The 26,672-nt window shown below is 43.2% G+C and overlaps 1 protein-coding gene across 1 annotated transcript in view; it reads right to left on the bottom strand.

The window, feature by feature from the left end:
- Positions 1-462: 462 nt before the first annotated feature.
- LOC116887647 (AT-rich interactive domain-containing protein 5B-like) overlaps positions 463-26,672 on the bottom strand; it is an 87,237-nt gene continuing 61,027 nt past the window's right edge. Inside the window, exon 4 of the mRNA XM_032889235.1 lies at positions 463-785. Within this exon, the coding sequence (XP_032745126.1) occupies positions 463-785 (323 nt within the window). The remainder of the gene's footprint in view (positions 786-26,672) is intronic.

The following is a 26,672-nucleotide window of genomic DNA, read 5'->3' as shown; positions in this document are numbered from 1 at the left end:
TGCACTGAATAATGCAAGGTTTCCCAAGGTAAGACATGGTGTCCGACAGCCCCACTGCTGACTAGTCATAAGCCAGGAATCTCTATGTGTGAAAATTTAAAGCAGTCAAGCACATCTTCAATTTGTGTGTGTGTGTGTGTGTGTGTGTGTGTGTGTGTGTGTAACAGTCCATTTGGTCAATCTATTATCTCTCTCCACCATGCTTTTGAATGGTTATGATTTATGCATTCTTATAGTACTTTACAAAATCAGAAAATTAAAAAAAATAAGTAACCCAAGCTTTCAAAGAAAGATCCTGAAGACTTCCAGTCACAAAGTCCACCTTCAAGATCAACCAAGCACCTACTAGTTATATATTGAACAACGAACACAAAATAACCATCGTTCACCTATGGTAAACAAGTGGGAAGAAGACGCCTTGTGTTGCAGAACTATGGCGTCGGGTGGAGGCGGGCGCTCACACTAAGCCCTGACCCCAGCACTGTTCACTCTGGGAACTGAGAATGGCTTCTCATGCGAACACGTTTCGAATAGAGTAAAAGACAGACACTTACCAAACTCATCACACACACTCTCGTTCTCGATGAGAGTGGGATGATCAAAGGTGTCCCGGCAGTACAGGATCTGGGGGTTTCTGCTGACCACTGCGATGCCCCCCAGGGCTAACGCAAACTGGTCCGTGAGGATGGACGATGGCTTATCCTGGATGCGTTTAAGCATGGACCGGTACCGACAGTACTGAGGGTAACTGAGCACAATCACGTTGTTTTCTTCCTCATCTTCCCTAGACAGAGGGGAAAAAAAACACATCAATTACCTCTTCCCACCAAAGAGAACATCCACATCCACAACTTAATTTCAACGGCCACTTTGGATTCGGAAATAGAGACATCTTCTGCAAAGTCCTTATTTTTTTATCACAGTCTGGGAATGCCACAATCTTCCAGAATCCCCCTTCCCAATGTAGCTTCCCACCCTCAAAGCCTGAGGCCAGCCCTGGGTAAGATTGCTTTGTGGCCACACGGACATACAAAATAAGCGTTGTCTGAGTCACTTGGCAGCAGTCAAACTAAAATACTCCTTCCCTGAGACTTCAGTGTATTTCTTAGTCATTGGTGTCACAGTGATAGGGAAAACTTGGTTGAGTGTCTATATAATTATTGCTTGGTCTTAGATTGATTACACAGAGGGTGTGTGTGTGTGTGTGTGTGTGTGTGTGTGTGTGTGGCAAGATTGTCATGGAACCCTAGAGCAGCGCCCATAAACCTAAGGAACGTTGCCACCTGCTCTGGAGTGCAGCCAATATCCTGGGTTCTCTTTATGGGCCCCGAGAAAGGTTTGTGCTTCCCACTCTTTTCCACTCTTCGGAGTCCAGGAGCCTCCGGACTTGTTTTGGCCAATGTGACAGAAGGTGTTGGTTGCTTTAAGAGCCAGTGCGCCATGGACCACAGTGTCTCTTTGTCTTTGCTGGGGCCATCTGTGATGTTCAGACAGCGGCTCCTCTGCCAGTCTGGGTCTTGGAGTTGAGACATCAGGGGTCTTGGTTGATCCAAAATAGAGGCAAACATGGCAGAAACAATGCCCTCACCGTTTATAAGGACACAATTTGGGGGTCACTTGTTATCACAGCACGATTTACCCTAACTTCACTGATACCGATAACTCCGCCTCCCCCCACACCCATACTACCTGTGGTTCTCATCTCCACACGTTAGCCGGCCTAGCACACCTCAGAGAATCTTGCTGAGAAGGCTCCCCGAGCATCCCAGAAAATCGGTCCAGTCAGGACTATCTTTACTCAGAACATTCCAGAAAACATAGGCAGCCATCCTCTCAAATGACCTCGACATTAAGGATAACCTACGTGTTCTGAATATTTGCAAAATCCAGACTCAGCAGTGGTGGACAAACCCTTCCTTCATTTGAAGCTTGAGAAACGGCAGGCGCTCCCTTGGGTAGCCCGTCGCCTGTCACTGTGTCACATTGAACTCGGGTTTCATGACCCACCCCAGCAACATGATGGTCAGCAGCTCCCAGGTTTGTCATTTGGATGTCAAATGGGTAAACACTCAATGTTTTGAGCAGGGACTGTGTGAGACAGTTGGTAAGTTGTCTATGGTGGCCATCTGGTAACCAGTGGGAGATGAACTGGGACAGAACGGGATAACGGGACATAAGCAGGAGTAATGCAAGGTGTGCCTGCGACCTTTGCACACGGGAGGCTGACACCCAGATGTATCTCTAATTACGTTCACTTAGCTCTTCAGCCCGGAGGCTTCTCCACGAACGGAGATGCTTAGCTGCTTCTAGCATGATGTCTTTACATGCTTTACGGTTCTTAGACTCCTGCCCCGTTGTCAGCTGGCACCGTTAGAGGCCAGCTACATGGAAAAAAAAAAAACTACCAATGAATAGTAGCCCGGAGTTTCTGCAAAGTGTGCCACAACAGGGCAAGTTGAGATTCCCAAGGTAGACTGACCTCAAACACTTCACCGTGTTTGTTCAAGACGTGAATTTGAGACAATCCAGCTGGAAACTGTCAGAGCTTACTCTGTGGTGCATGCCCAGAACCTACACCACTCTCTCTCTGTAGAAAACCTCACACAAATACCTCGTGGTCCCCGAGTCTACTTGAGTAGTGCCTTTGGCTTTGTGGGAAGACAAGAAAACCATACCCGTCTTTCTAAGTGTCTTAGAAATAAAAATGGAAGACGCTGTGCTTTCCAGGGATGGTGGCTGAAGGAAACACTGCTTCTGAGTGGGTGTCTTGAGCGATGTCTCGAGCTAAGAGTCTACCTCATTGCTGTTCTATCTTCTCCCGACATCCCGTGAGTACTTTCTCATGATGGTGCTCCCTCTGCCCTCTTCCCTAATTCTCTGTTTGGGATATATCGCTCAGGCAAACTTGTGTGCTGATACATGGCCTCCTTCTCTCCGGACTTCATCCGGATTCCCAACAAGGACACTGCCCTCATTACAGTTCCTGGCTTCTTCTCTTAATCTTTGGAAGAGCATGTCCTCCTGCCACTTCAGGAAGAGGTGACCTACAGGTGTCTGGTTTGTCAAAGAACAATGTTCTTAAGGGTTGTCCTGGAAACGTTATCCAAGATCTCATGGGATGCTTGAAATGGGGTTGGTTCTGTGTGCCACCCAAAAGGACTCTGAACCATAGGAATGGATATTTTTACAAGCACTTGGCCAAGTTCATGCATTGGAGGCTTCCAAGCAAGTAATTCTGAGCTTGATGTTTGTTCTTGTTGTTTTGCATAGACTTACAGTGACTTACTTAGCTTGGGTTTTAAAATACATGCATTTGGGGTTGGGGATTTAGCTCAGCGGTAGAGCGCTTGCCTAGGAAGCACAAGGCCCTGGGTTCGGTCCCCAGCTCCGAAAAAAAAAAAATAAAATAAAATAAAATACATGCATTTAAAGAAGAATTGTATTATATGTAATACTTAAAGATTCATATTTATAGGCTGCATATGTATTTATGACTTATACATAATATATGCTATATATTAAAATGTTGTATATGGCATGCATATCACGCTACAATATAACAAATCGCAAAAGACATCCATGGTTACGTTGACATTATATGTAAATTTGGTATATAATAGTACACATGTATATTTGCTAGGTTACACACAACATATTGTGTACCAACATACACGTACATATATATCAATATATATATATAGTCATCCTCCATATATAATTATAACAGCTGTATGTGTGTTTTTATTCTTATTTCTCTTTTCAAATCTATTAAGGCCCAGAATAAAATCCAGGACTACATCTGCCTGCCTCTGCTACTTTTTTGTGATTGTTGGCAGGTATCACAGAAGACACCACATTAAAACAAGCCAACAGACAAACCTTTCATTCAAAGCAGAGAGGGGCAGGAACAGTTGATGTGTCCAAGATTAGAAGGAGCACTGGCACTATTTCTGGTACTGAGAGTAAAATAGTACAGTTTAGGGAAAATTTTTCTTTCAGATAATGAGTCCTTTGTTCCTCACAAAGACCCTATAAACAGCATTACAATTTGTGACTATTCCCCAAAGTAGAGGTGACAATACTTGAGTTGTAACCCACAGGATTATCTCCCTGACACTGGAAGCCCAACCTTTTAACCTTTTAATTCTTGTTTGGTTAACTCTGCATCATGACGAAATGCCTCGAGTTACTAGTAGTAGTAGTAGTGATAACTAATTTATAGTACTAGGATGAAGATACTAAGGTTTGGTCAGGTAAAACCAGAGACTGCTTGTTCACAGAGAACGGATAACTTCACCCACCTACTAACCAGAATGATTCCACTCTGGCTAAGTGCCTGTGTGCGCGTTCATGCGTGTGTGTGTGTGTGTGTGTGTGTGTGTTTGTGTGTGTGTGTCTGTATGTGTGTGCTGTGAGTGGTGTGGGTGGTGGTGTGTGTGTGTGTGTGTGTTTGTGTGTGTGTGTCTGTATGTGTGTGTGTGTGTGCCTGTGTGTGTGTGTGTGTGTGTGTGTGTGTGTGTGTGTGTGTGTGTGTGTGTGTGTGTGTGTGTGTGTGTGTGTGTGGTGTGTGAGTGGTGTGTGTGTGTGTGTGTGTGTGTGTGTGTGTGTGTATGTGATTTAAGGCCCGTGTTGCTCACTGTAGACACTTCAACTATCAATGTGATTTTCACATAGCGACTTCCCAACCAGGAGATGGGAAGAAGCCTGAATCCTACATTTACTAGCCTAATGCTCCTGTCTCCTCTTCCCTCATTAAACTCTCTCTACACCAGGAGGCCAAAGGCACAGCTGGGGTCTGGTCTAATGTGGCAACCCTCGGCGATGCCAAAATAAAAATTATGCTAACTCCATTGCTTGTGAACAGAACCACCCATTTGGACCAGAATTTTGGCATTGTTCGGACGGGGGCAAATTTCCAACCTTGTAATTAGACATTCCCCAAGGAATTGCTTTCATATTTATAAAAACTATAGAAGGCCCAAGAGACCCTCAGCCCTTATAGACGTGAATAGAGACTGCCAGGGAGGAGAGAGGAAGGAAGGAGAAGTGCATAAACTGGTATGGACGTGAAGACTTTGCAAGAGCCTTGCAGATCTTAAGTTCTATGATCCTTTAACTGCCTCCTAAGCCTCTCCATTAAATCAGCTTCCTCCTGACACAGCCATAAGAATATTAAACTCTTCAGTGGCTGGCATGTTCTGTTTCACAACAGCACAAAGAGAAACAAATGAAGGCAAACAGCCCCTTCAAGAATTCTTAGAGAAATCCTGCAGCTAGACCCGATCCTCCTTTCTCCTTTCAGAGACTCATAAATACTCAGATACATGAAACAAGGGCCACCAATAAACGCGGTCCCCCCTTTCTGTTTCACAAGGACTTTAGTAGAGAAATCTGCGAACAAAGAATGGATAAATTGCACATTTGTTTAGCAAAAGACAAACAAAGTGTTCTCGGAACAATGATTTTCTTTCAACCACACCCACATCAGACAAGAAACTTCGGAACTAACCGTACAGAGTATTTTTCTAGAACATTCTAGTTCCTTGGGCTATATATACTTTTTTATTTGATTTTGATTTTACTCAGTAGAATATAACCAGCCAAAAAAATTAAGTAAAAGAAAAAAAAAAAGATCGGTACTCAAGGTTGGTATTGTAAACAATGGTTATGATATTCTATTAAAATGTCATCCCATCTCTGGAGTCACTCCTCCCCAGCAAAAAAATGTGAACATGCTTAGCTTTAAATTAAATATTCAAAGGGAATAAGAGTCCCACAATGACGAAACCTCATTTCAACTTCAATAAAGAGAACTTTAACTCGGCCTATTAAAAGTTAATACCTAAAGTACAGGGCATGTACTTCTCCACCGAAATGGCTCTAATCCTGTACTTATATCATAATTACACGTTTTGTTAACCTCTCTCAATGTCATTTTTTTTTCACTTATTTATATATTTTTCAAACTCCCAAACAGAATTCCACAGAGAAACTGTAATTATAATCTGAAACTCCACCTCGACTTGTCAAACAGTAACTGTACACCATGGCTCTCATGGAGTGGGGGGGAGCGAGGGTGGGGTGGGGAAGGGGGGGTGGGAGGAGGAGTGGGGGAGGGGCGGGGGCGGGAGGGGCGGGGCGAGCATTCATCCTGTGAGTTGCTCAAATTGTCTTTGTATAAAGAGATGCATGAAATGGCAAGCACAATAAATTACTGGAGCATAGACTTTCAAATATCCATAATGCTTTTCTTCTTCTGTCTCTTTCTTTCTTTTTTCTTTCTTTCTTTCTTTCTTTCTTTTCTTTTCTTTTTTCTTTCTTTCTTTTTAATAGTTAATGGTGGCCAAATGTAGGGAGGTTCAAAACATCCATTCTGGAGGAGAAATTTGCTCTCATCTCTTACATAACATTGCAGAAACATAATTTTATCCCCCCAGGCGGAGTTGGGGGTGGGGTGGGGGCTGTTTAGGAAACATCACACGGTATGTTTACTGAAAACCACCATCTAACATCAGAAAGCCTGAAACAAACAAAAAACAAAAAAACACCCTTCATAAAACCCTTCACACTAGGACTTTATAGAGCTTTGTGGAAAAAATAGGCATGTCCTTTCCTGTGCCTAATTACCTCAACTGAAAATTCTGCCAAGTATTTAGCCCTTTCCTTCTTGTAATCGTATTAGGGCAAATGCGTCTGGACGCCAACAGAAACAAACATTTAAAGATTTTTCACTTAAAAGATTCCAAATCTGTATGGAGGCTCAGTTTGAAACACAATGTCCTTGAGGCTTGCTGCACGGAGAACCTACAGCTTCCTTTCTTTGGTCCCCTCCCCCAAGCAGAGATGAATTTGCTAGAGTTAAAAAACAAAACAAAACAAAACAAAAAAACCCTATGTCTACTTTTGAAACAATTTAAGCAACATCATGTCAATAGGAAGGGCTCGCCCAGTGATCTATGCAGCCTGCTGTCCCTTTCCTACAGGACACATTCCTTTCTCAAACCTTTATACTTTTTTGCCTGCTCCTAGCAACCAACTAAGGGCGAGCCCTCAACTTTGTGTACCTGGCAGCCTTCCAGCCGTTAGTGCAATTGACAATTACACCGTCTCCATTTAATAGCTGTTCTGTTGTGACAGAATATTTGTCATAATTAGGCATTTCCTATCTTCTGTCCATTCATCTTTGATTATTACTGAACATGATTTTTTTTTTTAATCTCAGAAAACCCAAGCACAAAAATCCTACAGATAAGAGTAGTTACAGCTGTTACTCTCCTCACCAACATTGTAACATGCAGGGTGGAGAGAGAGGGGGGAAAAAAAGACGGAATATAATTTCTTGGAAGGTAATTTTCCTTTCAGTGTTAAGTGCTTTTATTCGTCTTACAGTTACTCGATGACTTCCTGTTCTAATTACAAGACATTATACAGAAAAGGCGTTTGTAAAAGGGGGAAAAATATGCAGGCAGGGTATGTGACTAAATAGCCTGAATGGGTTTGAACCGTTTTAAAATTCCAAAGTCGTCCGTCAACTTTATCAGTCCCTGGTTGTGGCTGTGTGTTGATGTGGGGTGCACTCACTGTATTTCCAAATCTCTCTCAAGGCTTCTGAGTTATTTCTCCAAGTCCAGACACATCAAAGGAGAAAACACATTCGTAGTGAAACCGTGGTTGAGGGAGGAAGAGGTTTTTTTTTATTTTATTTTTTCTCAACCTCCTCCCCCCGCCAACCCCCCCCATCAAAGCTGTTTTACTGGAGGCAGGCCAAGACATGTAGTGGAAAATATTAATAATAAAAACAAATTAAACGCCTGATTAAAAGGGACCAAGAGCAAGATTCTATCAGGGATAGAAATGAAAAGGCCAACAAAACGATTTCAGGAAAACACTGTGTGACGTAAATGGCCCATCGGGCCTGGACTGTTGTGGTTATTTTGAGAATGGCTGGTACAGTAAGTCAGCTGACCTGCCCTTAACCATTTTGTAATTCTCCACACAGTGAGTGATCGAGTGAGTCAGTCAGTGAGTGAGTGAGTGAGCGAGTGAGTGGGGCAGCCTGAGATTGCTAAGACGGAAAACAGACCCAGGCCCACAGAACTGGCAATAAAAAAGATAATGCACTTTTAACATAACAGAGCAAGGAGATTGGCTTTATTAACTAAGAAAACGACTTTAAATGGTCCCTGGTTTACCATTTGTTTTGATAAATGGAAAAACAGATCTTCCCAGGGTAGGCAACGAAAACATCACTGGAAAACTTAAAAAGGGAAGAAAGAGAGAGAGAGAGAGAGAGAGAGAGAGAGAGAGAGAGAGAGAGAGAAGAGACCTACCTCATGGGGAAACACATCAGTACTTGGTTGCAGACAGAACAAAGGACATTTTAACTACATAACCCAGGGTTTTTAGCCAGTTGTATCAAAAGACATAAAATTACGTACTGCCGTGTGACTATCGGCTTTTTACCCTTGACACTGCTTTGTCTCTCAAGCAAGAAAACAAATTCAAACCAAATGCAGACATCACTCTTAAGTAGCAAATGAAGCCCCCCCACCCCGGGGGGTGCCAGCCAGCTCCACCTCCTTGGTCCTCCCAAAAGGCCACCACCGTGAACAAGCCACATTCAGGAGGCTTTTTTGAATTCCATCTTGAGAATTTTTTGCATCTCATTTACATACGATCATCTCAGCCAAATCTAAATGTCATACAAGACAGGGATTACACACTCGGTACAAGCACTGGGAGATCACGTGCTCGGACCGTGCTGGAACCTGGGGGCCTGACCTACCTCGAATTTGTCTCCCTTTCAAACAAGTTAACCTCTTACTGAACATGTGTCCGCCATTTTCACTTATTTATCTGTGCACACACTGGCACCCGTGCGCTGGTATCTTCAGAGGCCGGAAGAGGACATCGGGTTGCCTGGAGCTCAAGTCGCTAGCAGATGGGCGCTGTCTAGTGTGGCTGCTGGGAACCTAACTCTGGTCCCCGTCGAAGAGGAGCAAGTCCTCTTAACTGCCAAGTCTTCTTTTCAGACCCCCAAACAGGTTAACCTTTAACCTATCTCGAGTCATTCATTCTTAGTATAAGTGAGTTTGAAGAACTCATTGAAGAGGGGAATAGAATGTGTCTATAGCATATCAGGTTCCCAAGTTCTGGGCATGAATTTGTCCCAATCCAAGGTCATGCCCGCAATTGTTTTCAGAGGTTAACTTAAGCATCCGTTTACTTCCTAGAACCCAGGTAAGGCTGCTGTTCTGTCACATCCGGACTTAGTTAAAGTCAACTCTCTTAGTTTACAAAGGGCTGTTACCGCTTCAAGACCCAATGGGCCTTGCATTTGCCGATGACCACGTTCTTATAGAGGAGGAATCCAAGCCTCCATTAGCCGAACCAGCATCCAAAATGAAGACAGCTTCTGTAACCTTTTCCCTTGCTCCACACCGCACACACTCATATCCCCTGGGACCAGCCACACGGTGTTTTTATTTTCCCAGTTGTGTCTTACATCAGCTGTCGCTGCAAAGATCACTGTTCTGTGTCTGTGGCAGCTGGAGAGACCGGCGATGTTGGGGGTGCTCTGCCGAGTAAACCCAAGCAAGGTACAATCAGGACAGATCGATAGCTGCTATCGACATTTCCGTGAAAGTTTCCTGTGGATTTACACTTCTGTTTTTCCTGGAGGATACGTGTAGCAGAGCTGCTGGCTAGTGTCATGATTTTGCGTTCTTCTTTTTGAATTACCCAGATATGGAAGTGAAGGCCCTTCGTTCGATCCCCCGAGCCTAGCAATGTAGGAGGGTTCTTTGATATCACAAATGCAGTTTACATTTTTAGCCAAAATGGCTAGAATGGCTAATTTTATATTACACATGTTTTACACGATAAAGAAAGGTGAGCATTACAGTTTCCATGCGAATAGACTATTAGTTATTATTTCCCTTTTTAGAACTATATGGGTGGATATGGAAAAGTGTTTCACGGTCTTTTTAATATGTACAGAAAATAATTAACAAAGGAGCATTGAGGATGTGAGATTTACCTGTCATTTTCTTTTAAACGCTGTGTGAATTTCAACTGCATTTAGATATATGGACAGATATCTATTTGACTAAAATCCACCGTGTATTTATATATGTATACATGTATGTGTGTATAGATTATGTATGTATGAATGTATGGATGGTGGATCAATCTAGCTCTATGTATTTATCTATTAACTATCTATAACTAGACATCTATACTTTTGAAGAGACAGCAGAGACACAACTTGTCTTGAAAAGAAAGAAGAGGTTGGGAAGCCTTGCACTCCCAGCTTTGAAAGTTAGTACAGACTTACTATCCTAAGAGAACATTGGGGCTGTGGAGATGAATTAGACGGGATCGGTATTAGGATGATGCCAAGACTGGCGGGTCCTTGGAGCTCTCTGGCCAGCTGGTCTAACTGAAATGACAAGCTCTGGGTACACTGAGAGACACTGCTTCAAGAAATGAAATAGACGAAGACACTCAGGGTCCTCCCATTGGCCTTTGCATATACATGCTGGGATTCGTGCTCGCTCTCTCTCTCCCCCCCACCCCGAAGAAGTAAATAAAATAACTGAATGTAGTACTGATTTCCTAATGGAAACAATGCATTAACAGCAAGGGACAGGATCCTGGAAGGAACATTCATACACCCACAGCCATGGCCAACTGATTATTTTTTTAAAAGTGGCACCAAGACCGTTGAAAGAGGAAGGGAGCTTCCCTTAAAAACAACAGTAAGAAAACTGGATCCACTCAGGCAAAAGAAAGCCATGAGACCCCTACTTCACACGGATTCACACAACAACGACACCTGGACCAAGCAGGGAAATGTAAGAGTTGGGACTCTAAAGCTGTTTGAAGAAGGCAGATGGAAAGATCTGGAAGACCCCGGCCCTCGTGCGGATTGTCAGCACCTCAACTGAAATAGACAAAAGGTTTGAGAAGTCTAAAACTTTTGCGCACTGCAGATGCTATCACCGAGCAGAAAGATGGATGTGGGATGGAAGAGAACATCTACAGATTATTATACATGCATGCATACATATGTACACACACACATACATACACACACATACATACATATACACATATATACATATTTGATGTATATGTACATATACACTTACATATATACAAACATAAATATATATGCACGCATTCATACACATATACATGCATAATATACATAATACATACATGCATATTTGCATGTATACATACATATATACTTGCATATATACAAACATAAATATATATGCATACGTTCATACACATATACATACATATGTGTGTAAGAGATTCATAGCCAGAATATATGAAATCTTGAAAAGTCAATATCAAAAAGACCAAAAAAAAAACCCCATTTAGGACTGGAGAGATGGCTCAGTGGTTAAGAGCACCGACTGCTCTTCCAGAGGTCCTGAGTTCAAATCCCAGCACCCACATGGTGGCTCACAACCATCCGTAATGGGATCTGATGTCCCCTTCTGGTGTGTCTGAAGACAGCTACAGTGTACTCATATACAAAATAAATAAATAAATCTTTAAAAAAAAAACCCATTTAATTTAAAATGCAAAAAGGAAATTAGTTGGCGTTGTACCACAGAATATACACGAACGGAACCAAGAAAAATGGTCGGAATCATATTACTCTTTAAGGAAAGTGATTTGAAGCCACAGAGAGTAATTCTTTCACACTCATTAGAATGGCTACTGTACACAACACCAAAAGTACCAAGTGTTAGTGAGCTTGTGAAAAAATGGTCATGCATCTCTGTAAACTAGTATAACTGTGGTAGAGAAGCCCCGACTATTGCTTTCAAATATAGGATTGCTATATAGGCAGTAGTTAATTCCATTCCTCGGGACACACCCGTAGTTATTGAAAACGAAACCAGGTATTAGCCAAAAAGTGGGAACAGTCCACATGTCCATCAACAGAACAGGCTAACCGCATTTGATGTGACTGGTTGGTGGGGATGTGGTTGAGCCATAGAAAGAAGGCTGGGCTGTACACTCAATACTGATGAACCTTGGCTATTTCATGCTAAGTAATAATCCATACCCAAAGGGAAGATATCATACATTAATTCACGGAGAGAGAAAGTAGGACAGAGGTTGTCAGGCCCTGGGAAGTGCCGGAGGTGGGACCGGATGAATGAAAAGCCATTGCTTAGTCACTCAGGCTTTGGAGGGACAAATGGGTTCCATTGATAAAGAGCAGAAATCATCACGCATTAAAGATGCTGTTAACGTTTCTAGCTAAAATGGCTAGAACGGCCGTTTTTATAGGAAGCATATTTTAAACGCAAAGAAACGGCACTTCCGGAGAGTGTTACAGTTTCCATGTGAATATGCTCTTGGTTGGTGTGTGTGTGTGTGTGTGTGTGTGTGTGTGTGTGTGTGCGTGCGTGTGTGTTTGGTGTGAGGAAAGATGTGCCTCTCAATCAATAAGTAGAATGTACCCTCCTGCAGGGCTCAGAATCAGTGTCCTGCTTCCTCGCTCCAGACCGTTGGGAGCGCTAACAAATTCAATTAACCAACAGACAGTTTGAGATAAACATATGACCCTCCCATCAGAGGATAAGCAGTCACGTGTGCAGATCACCCTGGGCTCTGAATCAACAGCTCTTCTTCCCAAGGAGCTAAAGGAATGGGAAGAGAGCTGTCTGTGGCTGGCAGACCTGCCCAGAGGAAGGCTCATGAATTTAAGCGGTTATTTCATCTATGCACGCATGCGTGCAGGCATGACTGTCTGTCTGTCTCCCTCTCTGTCTCTGTCTTTCTGTCTCACTCTGTATCCCCACTTGAAATCTGGGCTCTCTCCCTAAACTTGTAAGCTTTGTCCAGACTCCCGCACTGACTTCTGGGAGTTGTAACCTAAGGAAACGGGAGCACTGTGGTTGCATTTGTTCTTTCAAGTTATCACAGGCTCCCGAGATACAACACAGAAGGGAGGGCAAAGGTCTCTTTCTCACCCCACTGACTCATAGGAAAACAGCGCTGGAGTTGGTGAATTCCTAACCGGAGGGTACCAGGGTTTCTGAGGGGAACCCACAGAGGACGACGGCGGATCCCTGGCGGTACCTCATCCCTCAGTTCATCTCCCTGACGAGACAGCATCCTACTAGGATGAGGATAGACTCAAATCCCAGCACTGCTCCGGAGGGTTTCCTGCCTAGATAGATTTCAGCACCTCAAGCTACAGACTCCTGATTTTTTAATTCTTGTATATGTTACTCTTAAGCAGAAATCGTGGCGGTGCTTCGAACACGGCGCTCTGGTGTTGGGTGCTGTAAATCAGAAAAGTCAGAACAGAAAAAGGCTAACGATCCTGATCGCTTCAAATGGGGCCAGAACGCTCTGCAAGCCTAGCTGAGTTTTTGACATGGATTGAATAAATTGATGGATTAAAATAAATGGTATACGATTTATTTGGGAACCTTTACGCTTTACTAAATGTGTACTTTACAACATAAACTCTTATCACATCATTGGTGACGTTTATTCTAATTATAGTTAACCACTGCCTCATTCCGTTCTCTATGGTGTTCAATGTTTGCAACACGTATAGCACTGCTTCATATAACCACTTGAAAATGTGAAAAGGAATATACAGAATTTTTTAAAAAGCCTTTAGCAAACCACTACTCATTCTATGAATCAAATATGTAATCAACATTAAGAAGATAAAGACTAGAAAGGTGAAATTAATTTAACGTTTATTTTATCTAGTTAGAAGTATCTAAAGTATTACTCCAATAAATCAAAACAGAAGGATCTGTGCTAGAGCTTACGCACTTTAATACCAAAATTCCGACATCTGGAGTGTATTTTATACTTAAAGCATCTTCTGATTTAGACAAGTCAAGATTCAAGAGATTAATAGAAACAGCCCATGGCTAGTGACTGCCATGTTGGACAGAAAACCTAAGCGTCTCCCAGAGAACAAATGGGAAGACTTTCATGCTAGACAACTTGACCCAAAAGGGGAACCACAGGAAAATAGGGCTGTTCTGGGAATAAGGCAGTCCTCAAGATACCTTTGGGTCTTAGAACCCAAGAAAACAAGAGCTTCAGAAACACAGCTGGGAGAAGAGCCTACAGCATAAAGGGGTAGAAAATGGCGAGATTGGTGTCTGGTACCCAAGATCCCAAAGAAGCCAAGAGATAGCAACACCATTGCTCTTTCAATAGACTCTTTCTGCTACCTTTTGCTTCCTACAATCTGGTGGTTCTCAACCAGTGGGTCACGACCCCCACAGGGATCAAGAGTGTTGCATGTCAGATATTTACATTCTGATCCACAACAGTAACAACGTTACAGTTATGAAGTAGCAAGGAACTAATTTTATGGTTTGAGGTCACCGAAACATGGGGGACTGTATTAAACACGGGGTCGCAGCGTTACAGAGGTTTACAGCCACTGTATAAAAGATATGACAGCTGTATCTATTTGTTTGTTTATTTTTATTTACTTTTTTTTTTATAAGGCTTCCTACCATCAAGCCTGCCAGAGCCCTGTTCTAATCCCTCTGTCTTCTGGGATTTGCTGCGAAGGCGCCAGTGTCGTTTCCAAAAGTCACCTACTGCTTCCTGTCATGACTGAGGGAGCACACCCGTCAGTCAGAATGGGTATTTATCTCCTTTTTCTAGGGTATGCAATGCTAATACTAGTTTATCATCCGAAGGAGGTACTTGTAAAACCTACTGGGAAACGAAACCAAGACTCAGGCTCACAGCGAGGTGACTGACCATGGAGAACACATCACACCTTTAATACACTCTCAGGACTGTGAGAGGAGCATCACTGGGGTCTGATGACACAGGCAGGCTCCACTCGACTTCCTCTCTGTGCAGTTTTAGTCCCAGGTAAGTTGAAGTCTGACAGGAAGGTGGCTGTGGGTAGCACCTCCCAGCCTCAGACACACTCATTTTTGATGTTTTCTTGGCTCCTAATAGCCAATACCCAAACCGACCCACCTTTACTGATCATCAAATAGCAGACGGGTGCAGATGAACTCCAGTCACGATATCGTGGCTTCATACCAACTGTTCCCATGGCGCCAATGGCTGTTTCGGGACTATCTCAGATTTTTCAGTGAGATGACTTAACGTGTGCAAGGCTAACAGACCGTGAGCCAAATCCAGCCCCAGGTCTGCTTTATGGATACAGTTTTATTGCAACACGGCCATGCAGCTTAGCACGTCCGTGTTCGCGTCTGCATTCCAACAGCACAGTTGTGTGGCTACGAAGTTGAGGGGTTGTTGCAGACGATTATATGAACTCTAAAATATTCACTGGCTGGCTTGTGGCATGTTCACTCTAGATTTTATTATTATATCCAGAAACACTACAGACCCTGTAAACACACAACTGTGCTTTTTTAAAAAAATTCGTTCAAGGTGGGCTCTCCTTTTCCGATTACTGACTCTCTGAAGGGCAGAAACTAAAGCGTCCGAGTGGTTGGATTTAAAGCATTCTGGAAACAAGTGTTATTACACGACAAAGGGCCAGGAAGATAAACACTTCCCCTACAAGAATAAGAACCCGAGTTTGAGGCCCAGAACTCGTACACTTGTAACCTTACTGCTAAGGAATCATGGGACAGGAGGAGGGGCTCCCTGAAGCTGCCGCCCCTTTTCTAGAATGTACTATGGGAAGTTATTATCCAGAGCCCCGCTTTTCAGATGGAGAATACAGTGACCATAAGATGTGACTTGTCAACCGTCACACAACTATAGGGTGGGACCTGTGCACCTACGTGTGCTGCCGCTGCCACCTCAAGAGGAAAGTATTGAGGAAAGTTAACGGGCGTGGGCACGTGAAGATGCCGACATCAAAGAGCTGTTGTTGTGGCCCAGACTGAGCACCAAGGAAAAGTGGCAGTGGACCTCGGAGGGGCGTGCGGTCACATTTTGGTTAAACCCCGGAAGGCAAGAAGCCAGGAGGCGATATTGAAGTCTCCAGGAAGAGGGCTCTTTTCACCTGGCAAGACATCTGATTATTCGATGTTATCTTCGCTCTTTTTATTAAACCGGATGGTTTCTAATTCGATCAGCAACATATCACCTCAGCTGATTCCTTACTGAAAGCAAGCGTTAAAATCACTTGCGTAAGGAAAAACAAAAGCGATTCTTCCAAGCAGCACCCCCACACATCCCCCAGGACCCTCAAAAACCTTTCTGTAACGATGTGCTGAGATAGTCTTCCCAGTCATAAACCAGTGAACGAAGCATCTCAATAACCTGTCCCCACCATGTTGGCTTGGGTTAGAATGTTCTGTAAGTACTGTGTGCTGAGTCATGGGGAACCATGACTGGACCGTGGTCTTCACCTATAAGAAACCTGACAATTGATCTTCATGTTTTCACTCACCAAGTCCTTAAAGCTATTTTTAAAAGTGCCCAGAACCAATATACAAATATATCATTACTGGAAATAATAATGATAAAATAATGATAACACAATAGCTCTCTTTACATCGGACCTCATGTATTCTTTCCAGAACTGAGAAAAGAATTCTTTGGTCTGCTCGGTCTAAGGTTTCTGCTTCTCTCAAGAATCCCCTCAAACGGGGTTGGGGATTTAGCTCAGTGATAGAGCGCTTGCCTAGGAAGCGCAAGGCCCTAGGTTCGGTCCCCAGCTCCGAAAAAAAGAACCAAAAAAACAAAAGAATCCCGTCAAATGACAGTCCTCTTATTTCTTCTACAATATAATTTGCTTAGAATAGACGCAAAACCATCCCACCTCTATGGAGTGCTGGAAGACGTCAGAGGGCATGCAAGGAGGAGAGCTTGTGTGGAAACAAGCTGAATGCTCGTCCCCCGACTGTCCAGTTGTGACAGGAAGGACATCTCCCAACACAGGAGGAAGTGAGAATGATTACATTTTTGTCTAAAGTGTCCCATCACATCAGTTTAAATGAGATTTCTAAACCCGCAAAAAGAAAAAAAAAATCATAAAACACCATTTATTTCAAACAAGACGATAAAAAGACAGGTAGCGAAAGCCTTCGGAGATTCTAGTTAGCGAAGGGCGAAGCTTCCACTGCTGTGGATGGCTGACAGGAGCATAATGGAGTTCAGCGACACCCGGGTCAGGTGTTTCTGCTTCTGCTTAATGCATCTTCATACATCACGCGTCCGATAACGGACAGGTGTTAAGAGACCTGGATAGCAGAATGTATATTGCGGGTGTTGGGATCTCCAGCTTGACAGACCTGTTTCATTCAAGCACAACAGACTCAGAAACATTGCCTACGATCTCCCACACCTCGCCAGGTAAGATACGGGCTCCGTTCGTGAGATGCCAAGTGCGATTCCTGGTGTTCATCCACGTGGCAGTCATCACGACGCTTGACACCAAACCTATAGACACAATGACAATCACGTCCCAGGCACCCGGCCAGAATGCTCAGTTATTGAGTGAGCACAGTCGTGCCAGGAAAACGATGCCTCTTGTCGAACGTATGCTCCGGACAGCCGAGCGCTAAGCCTTCATTGAGTCTTTAATCTCCGTAGCAACCCCGGGAGGGATACGTTTGCTGCTTCCGACTCAAGCACGAGGAAACTGAGGTTGAGAGAGATTACGCAGCTCGTTCAAGGTGACCCTGCTCTGGACTCCAGGACTGTCTGATCCCACAGATCACTAAAGTAGCTACTCCTCACAGGTTCTGTGAGAAGCTTCTTCTAGCCAGGAAAACCCGTGACGTGAAGAGAGAAGGCGCAAGGAGGCTCACAATGGAGCTGCTTGCTGGGGTGGGAGGCGCTCAGCGGAAGGATAACATTTGAGATCCAAGGATCATATGGAACAGAGGTCAGGAGTCATAACCCTGGAAAGCCAAGATCCTCCCCCGTCTGGTGCTGTATCCGAAAAAAGCACCGACCTTGGAGGGCGCAGGAGGTAGCCAATTCTGGTTGCGCTACTAATTCCTTAGCTGCCAGTTCAGTGAAAGCAGGTATTTACTGAGCCCACTGAATGCTTCTGAGTTTAAGGGAGACCACTGGAAACAGGAAGCCCCATGGGTTTATGGAATCAGCATCTATTTCTCCAAGACAGTCGGAGTAACAATCCGTTTCCATTTGCAGACGGTTGAACGTGAACATTGTTTCAGAGAGATAACTAAACTAGGGTTCACATCTCCTGGCTTCTCTCCTCCCCGGCCCTCCCCTGGTCCCGCGGACATTTTTGTATTGATTAAAGTACAATTACATTATGGTTGGGGTAAAAGCCGCACTAGAATAAATCATTTCAAGAAGAACCGGAGGGGGCTCGCTCTTGGTGGCCTAGTAAAGTGGCACTGTCCATCATGACTAGAGAAGCTTCTTTTTGCAGTGAGCAATAATTAATATAGTGACTCATGACTGGTGACATGCTGAGAATGAATGACTGTTAAGTGCCCAGCCCTAAACAGTACATCCGAATCACCCAATGTAAGACTCAGGGGGCTAAGGGGTGGAAAGATCCTAAGAGCTGGAGGATGGACAGGCTCCTGTGAAATGCTGTCTTCTCTATATGATCACGAACACACAGCATACACACAAAAATAAGACATGAAGCAGCAGGGGGACCTAGTTGGGAAGAAGAGGAGGAATCTATAAGATTGGGAGAGCAAGAAGAGAGAATACCAGAGGAAGTAAATACTGTCACAGTACAAGTCATACTTGAAAGAAATTCTAAGAAGCTAAATTAAAATAATCGAAGAAAAGAGGCAGAAATAGAGAGGGTATCCAGGGATGAAGCAATGTAGAAGGAGCTGTGAGGCCGGCATTGGCTTTGCGGGGATGTGCTAGCTCCTGCCCTGTCTGCACTTCCGGTTCCTGCTCCGTGCTCAGATAAGGAAGTGGAGCGGGGAAAGGCAACCGTGTTGTGACTTCCGGTAACCCAGAATCACCGTTGCCTTCCTTTGCTTCTCCTCCGTAGGAAAATCTTAACACTTCTGTAGTAAAGACATTGCAGACAATGAAAGACAAAGAAAGACAAATATGTAGTCAAACATTCTACGCGGATGCCTGAGGTGTGCAGCATTCAGTGGGGCATGGGAACCGTTATGGTCAAAGTGGGCTCCTCCTTTTGGTCAAGTGTCTGAAATACTTCTGAGATACAGGTGCTTCCATGCACGCACAGAAGTGTTCCGGAAGGGAAAACTTGGATACGGTAGAAAGCTGTCAAGGTCAAGAAGGAATTCTGCACAGCTAGGAAAGATGGTAGGGTAAGAAGACAGACGTACTGACCACGGGAATGGGACGCAATGACTGATGCTTCGCGGCAGTCTACCATCTCCTGGTTTTGAGAGCCTACAATGGTCCCAGGGAAAAACAGGAAGTGTGTCATCGCTAATGAGAAGAAGAGTTGGCTTCTATAAGGCTCAGAAGGACAAAACCACCCTCCTCTGTGGGGAGTTCCCTTAAGATGAATGTTGGGTAGAGTTCTCTTGGCCATCAACTTCAACAGACAGCAATGTGGTTACTGTTGTCTGACTTTCTGACTTAAGAAACCGGAAAAGGCACTGGAGTGTAGGCGTCAATAAAAAAAATGAAACAAAACAAAACAAAATATTGAATAAAAACAACAACTATAAAAAACAGTACATATTCAGAATTTTTTCCCTACTGACTTAAAGGTCATGGTATTTTCTCTTGATTTGAAAGGATGTGAAAGCATTGTTTGGTGGGACCTTAAAGTTACTGTGGGATTTAGCCACTCACTGTGCCTGCTAGGGCTCCTGGATAAAAAGGGTTAGGACCCTTGTAGCTAATGGCCCTGGAGCTGAAAGAGCACATTAGGACGGGCAGGGTCCCAGTCTAGAGGAGGGGCCCTGTGGAGAGAGAAAAGTCCAGAAGAAAGCCTGGGATGAGATGACAGAGAGAAGGAGGTTCTCAGGTGGGAATGCTGACCTTTGTCTGTGTGTGAAGTGTGGTGTGAAACCATTCTTCCACTTGGTTTTCTGTCAATGCTTTTAAAATTCACTACAACACACATTGTCTACCATTCTTGATAGAATTGTGGAATTATAATAAATAAATAAAATAATAGGAATTCCATGGTAGAATTATAATAGAAAGAAAGAAAGAAAGATAGATAGATAGATAGATAGATAGATAGATAGATAGATAGAAATTATATGATGTCTAATGGCCTTCTTTTCCCACTTGAATATTACTTGGTGCCAAAGGCTGCTTCCCCTCTCAGAGGAGAGGTCTTGAATGTAGGAAGCCCAGTGGCTGGACTGTTGGTCTAATGCAGATATTCAAGGCAGCCCTTCCTGGGTCAGGCCCCACCCATGCTGGCTATAGAACTCATGGCTACCATCTTGGTTAGGCACACTGTAGGCACAATATGGGCATACTATAGGCACACTATAGGCACACGGTAGGCACACAGTAGGCACACTGTAGGCATACTATAGGCACACTGTAGGCATGCTGTAGGCATACTATATGCATACTGTAAGCACAATGTAGGTATAATGCAGGCATACCATAGGCACACTCTAGATACACTAGGAACACTGTAGACATACTATTATAGGCACACTGTAGGTATTCTGTAGGCACACTGTAGGCAAACTATAGGCCCATTTTCACACCTAGCACTTCTGGGCAGTTTCTAGGCCATACACATGACTGGATTTGAACCACTCCAAATGAAAATGCTTCGTGCTGCATCAAGATTCCTTCAAACCATGTGGGTCCACTGGGCACATATGCACCTAAATCTCCTACTATTCACCAAAGGAACATTCTGAGGCTGGTTTGGCAGGGACTTCCTTCCAGCCAGATGGGGAGGGGTGTCATTACTGCCAGCCTGATACACTGTTTCAACATGATCTTCGCTTATCACTGCTCCGGCCAGCTCTACCAACCTCCTTCTAGACAAAACGTATACTATAAAGCTATCCCTCTGTTTCTCCCCCAAGTGTGGTTCTCCAAACAATAACTTTTGGTATTTTGACATAGTATTTCCTTAAGGAGAATAGAAACTCTAACCAGTTTGTTCCCCAGACTTACAGAATACCCTCTTTACTTTCCTAGCCTGTAATTAAAGACAGGTGTTTTGACCTCCCTGGCTGCCACCCCATAATACCCGCTAGCTGTGTGTGTGGCTATTTAGATTAAATTAGTTCAAACAAAGGAGATCTAAGCATTCAACTCCTGAGTTGTAGTAGCCGTCACACCTCGGGATTTTGACAGCAACGTATAAGATTATCAAACAGGAGAGACCAGCACAGGAAAACCATGGGTCAAGGAAGCTCTATCGGCAAATGCCACAGGAACATCCCATAAAGCTATGGCTGCATTCCTTTTGCCACTGGGTCCCTGGAGCCTCCACTTGAAATGTAGTGAATGCTCCGATAAATGCCTAAGAGCTGCAAATTTTCCTCTCTAAATATGGGAACAAAATGGGATCCTCAAAAAAAAAAAAATTGTTGAGTTAAACAAGGAATAAAAAATACAGAAAAGGGAGGGGGCTATATTGGACAAAGTGTTTCCATTTAACAAAACAAAAACAACCTATAAACTACTTTTAGCATAAAAGTTATTTCTGGGACCTCTGGCTGTGAAAGTGATTGTTTCTCAGAGTAAACCCCTCCCACCTTTCCTACCCCCCCACTCCCCCCCATACCCTGTGAGCCATTCACAGTATCAGATAGGCAGTGAGCAAAGCCCATGCTGTGACCACACAGTAGCCTTGGGAATGCAAGGAGGGCAGTCAGTCACCAGAGCACTTTATATCCATGAAATCCTCCCACATTTTGGTGAATCTCAAAACAATGTTTCAAACATCAATCTTCCACCTATTTTACTGATGGGGGAAAGAGGACCAAAGACACAGACTTGTCCAGGATGGTTGGGCGGGAGCATTAGTGGAACAGATGCCTGGCCTAATGATGTCTGGGGTGGATGCCTGCTGTCTTCCATCTCACGGCAGACTCTCTCACTGGACCCCGAGCTCCCACATTCACTCAGCATCCTCTACTCAGCTTTCCCAAGTTCTGGCATTGCAAACACACATTGCTCTATCTGTCTGTTTGAGAGATACCTGGGACTGAACTCAGTCCTCATACTTAGTAAGCACTTTACCCACTGAGCTACGGTGAGCCCCACCATGGCTACTCTTACCTTATCATCTATTTCTGTCTGCCTATCTATCTATCTATCTATCTATCTATCTATCTATCTATCTATCTACCCATTCATCTATCATCTATTTACATATACACTGCCTATCTATCTACCCATCCATCTATCATCTATTTACATATACATGTGTATATTCATATATACCTATCTCTCTATCTTCTATTTTTGATCTATCTTTGGTTTTCTATTTATCTTTCATGTATGTATTTATCCTCAATCATGTGTCTGTCTGTCTATCTTCTATCTATCTATCTATCTATCTATCTATCTATCTATCTATCTATCTCTCTGTATCTATTATCAATCATCTATGTATCTATTATCTACCATCCATCTATCCATCTATCCATGTATCTATGTATCTATGTATCTATGTATCTATGTATCTATCTATGTATCTATGTATCTATGTATCTATCTATCTATCTCTGTATCTATTATCAATCATCTATGTATCTCTCTATTATCTACTATCAATCTATCCATGTATCTATGTATCTTTGTATCTATCTATGTATCTATGTATCCATGTATCTAACTATGTATCTATGTATCTATCTATGTATCTATGTATCCATGTATCTATGTATGTATGTATGTATGTATGTATGTATCTATGTATCTATCTATCTATCTATCTATCTATTCTCTATGTACCCATTACTTGTTCCTCCACCGATGCCGTCCAGCATTGAAATGCCTCACAAAGGCCCAATCACTCTTCTGGTGCTGTGGAAAGCCACTATCAGCTTTCCTCCTTGATAATAACTCTCGGCTCTGCAGCTCTGAAGGGCTAATCTTTGGTAACCATGGGCTCCAGAAACATGACTAATTTATCACCCACGAAACCGTTTGTTCATGGGGTCCTCCATCTCAAACAGTGGTTGCGAAGCCAGAGCGTGGCACACTGTGCTCTGGGCTGCACAGCTGCCTCGCGTTTTGAATTCCTTATTTATAGAACTAGTCAAATTAATAACTCAAAGACGTTGTTTCAGGCAAAGTAATGGACATACAATAAAACCATTCATTTCCTAAAAGGTCACTCCAGGAGATGCATACATTGTTTAAAAGTCTACCAACAATGCTATTATTGCCTGGAAAACTGAAAATGTATAATAAGCACGTATCTGCCCTAGAGACCCCAGGCTCACTGAAAGTACAATCAGAAAGCAATCAATCACACCCTGAAATTACTTCATTCTCAAAACTGTTTACACTTTTTAAGTTACAAATCTACTTTCTGCTATTTCAACTCACGATTTACAGCGGCAGATTTCGACCTCTTGGCCAACAGCCAAGCGCTCGTCGTAATGATCTGAGCAGATCAGTGCTCTATACTGGAGGGACGCGCATGTAAATTTCCAGTGTGTCTGCAAGTAATCAACCCTGCTGAGTACAAATGAGAACCGTCTCGGATTTATTTTAGGAGAAATATCTTAGAGCTGTACTTTTTTATCCAGGCCAAAAAAAAAAAAAAAAGCCTTTAAGAGGAACTCTGAGATTACTCAAATTATTGTAAATAAATGGTTATGTGAACAATATGGGATAAAAAAAAAAACAACCCAGAAATACAAACGTTATTCCAAAGTGAATACTTCAGCATTCCTGTCCCACATTCTCTTGTGGTGGGGGGAGGGAGAAAAGGAGCTGCCACAGTCCCCCCTCTCTCTTCCCTTCCCCCACCTTCCACCCTTTAAGATGCTGTTAGCGACCAAAAATATCCAGAACGTAATGGAAGATCCCGGGGGGATGGTCTTTAAAATTAAATACGACCTTTTATTGTTCCGTAACAAATAATCACTTTATGTTATTTGTACAAACAATGTTGTACATTCGTTTTCTTGGGGAAATAATTACTCTAGTCTATCATATCCTGCTCGTCATCAGAACCTCCCTCTCTGCTGTCACCAAACATGTGCGTTAGAGTCAGGAGACTAAATTTAGCCAAAGTTTACGTTCTTACATGTTAAGGAAGAGAGCCGGGTAACCATATTCACATGTGCGGTTGCCTCGAAGGGAGCTGCTCCAAACGGCCTCCCCGTATAAATGTGGAGAAAGCCGGCTTGCAGTGATCGATATTTTAGTTAGGGCAGCATTACATGACTAAACTCAATTTTATAATTGGATAAGGCCAGATACAATAAACTGGCCGCGTGCTACAGAAGCATCCCCATTCTCCAAGCTATCCATTATCATAAATCAGGCTAATTATTTGAAATACTGTCACGAACTGGAAAAGAAAAGAAATTAAAATAAACTAGCTGCCCGAATATCTCATTTGATTTTCAAAAGACAAGCCCAAGCTATTTATGAGCCTAAAAATCCAGTCCCACAGTGGCTGCTAACTCATACTTATATTTTCCACCTCCACCTCCCAATCCTCCCCATTCCCCCTCCTCCGTCAACATTATCCTCGACGTCGTTGTCATTATCGTCTTCTTCTTCATCATCATATACATCACCATCGTTATGTTTGATTTTTGAGTCAGGGTCTTTTCGCATAGTTCAGGTTGGACCGGAACTCACTGTGTTGCCGAGGTTAGCCTGGAATTTGTGATCCTTCTGCCTCAGCCTCACAAGCACTGGGATTACAAGGGTGTGTCTATAAATTATACTTTTTGGACAAAATTGTACGTACAGAAAGTCAGTAGTAAAGTTTAAAAGTCTCCTGTGCCCTGTATTTCGTTCTGATATATGGAGTGTGTGTGTGTAAGTGAATTTCATTTAACTGTAGCTAAAAAAAAAAAGACAATTTTTTTAGGATCCCGAAGCAACACAAGCGTCCTCATTTTATTGAAACTCCACCTTATCCTCACATGAAGTGCTGTGCTAAAAAGCAGAAGGAATGTTTTCAGTTCTGAGTATTTCGTAAGGAATACCCTGGAGCCGCTGATGTCGTGGTGGTGACATCATCAGGATAAACAACCATTGGCTGAAACAGTGACTAACCCTTCCCCTTGAGTCCCAGCCTATCACGCTGGGTCAGTTCTGCTTCTGTCCACCAGGCGTGCTCAGAGACAACACAGGAGCCTTCCCTCCACACACCCAAAACCTGGAGCTAGACCATTCTAAAGGGCGGGGCATCACTCTAAAAGGGGGCGGGGCTTCTGGCAGGAAGAGAAGGGACTTAACTGGGAACAGCATGGAGAGGCAGGGCTGTCTTTTCTCAGGGTCAGACTTCTGGAGTCCTCGTTCTAGGACCTGGTACCCTCAGGTTCACTCCACGCAGCGCACACGATGGCCCAACTTCTCGGTCGCTCTGCTTCTTTTGAAATTCGAAGACCAACTTGTTTATGTTTCACTGGCTTTAGGGATGGTTTCAGGACACACAGTATCTACCAAAAATGATGTGTGTATTTAACCACCGCTTAGCGGAGGCCTCAGAATTCTACTTTGACCTTTGAACTTACGAGTCCCCCGTTGTAGGCATTTTTCACTGAGGACATACAATGATATGTGTGACAGGCATCTCTGAAATTTACATAGCTTAAAAGCTATGGGGTGGGGGTAGGGAAAAAAATCAAATCTACAGGAATCGTTAACTAAATTACGTCATAGTGAAGACAGTTGAGCCAGAAATTCGAAGATGCTGCTCACGGAAGTATCGGTGTCAGCTGCGCACAGGCGTGTGCTGTAGCGTGTGGGAAGATGGGAGATAATAGAAGAAAATCTCACACACAGGCAGACACACCTGAACCCCCAGATGTAAGTATCAATGTCAGAAGACACCCGGGAGTTCAACTCTCTTTTTTTTCTCCACCACAGTATTTCTTTTAACACATTAAGTGGTCGTTAGTGTTATTATGACGAAATAGGCGTAATTAAAACAAATTAAGAAAAAAAAAAAACTGGACAAAAAAAGAAGGAAAATATCCCTCCCGCAGATTCCCTAATATTTCACTGTTCAAATATTTAGTCACATGGTTTTGAGTAAGAGGGCCAACTTTTATGGATTGTAGCTGATTAAATCCCACACAACATGCCTTGTCAGGGAGTTACAAGCCAGTGAATCTATTCAGCTCTATTCAGCTCGTAACAATAATGACAATACTGTGCCAACTTAAAGGGGAAAATAATGATTTAGATTTATGGGTTGGTGGTATTTTTTTTTTAACAAAACCTTTTAAGCATCTTGTATTATCACTGGTAAAATAACATCCCATTTCTACCAACGCAGTACCTTACAGGAGGTTCACATTTCATGTCATACAATTTTGATTGGTGTTGCCACAAGCATAATTGTGTGTGTGTGTGTGTGTTATGTATATCATATAGAATACCTTCAATACACATTTTTCTCAAACTGTAGATTGAAATATTTTCCTTCAAATTACCCACATCGACTGAATTATTAGAATAGGCACAAACACACCAACTCTCTCAGTACAGTCCAAGGTTCAAGGGCAGCTACAGAGTTTCAGCAAAATCAAACATTCACTACTTTTTGATGCCAGTTCAAAGGGAGAAAGAGTTGTAGATGAGATACGACCCGGGTATGG

This window comes from Rattus rattus, chromosome 18, assembly GCF_011064425.1.
Source record: "Rattus rattus isolate New Zealand chromosome 18, Rrattus_CSIRO_v1, whole genome shotgun sequence".
Classification (NCBI taxonomy): domain Eukaryota; kingdom Metazoa; phylum Chordata; class Mammalia; order Rodentia; family Muridae; genus Rattus; species Rattus rattus.
The sequence above is the reverse complement of the archived record's forward strand: the minus strand, read 5'-3'. Positions and strand labels throughout refer to the sequence as shown.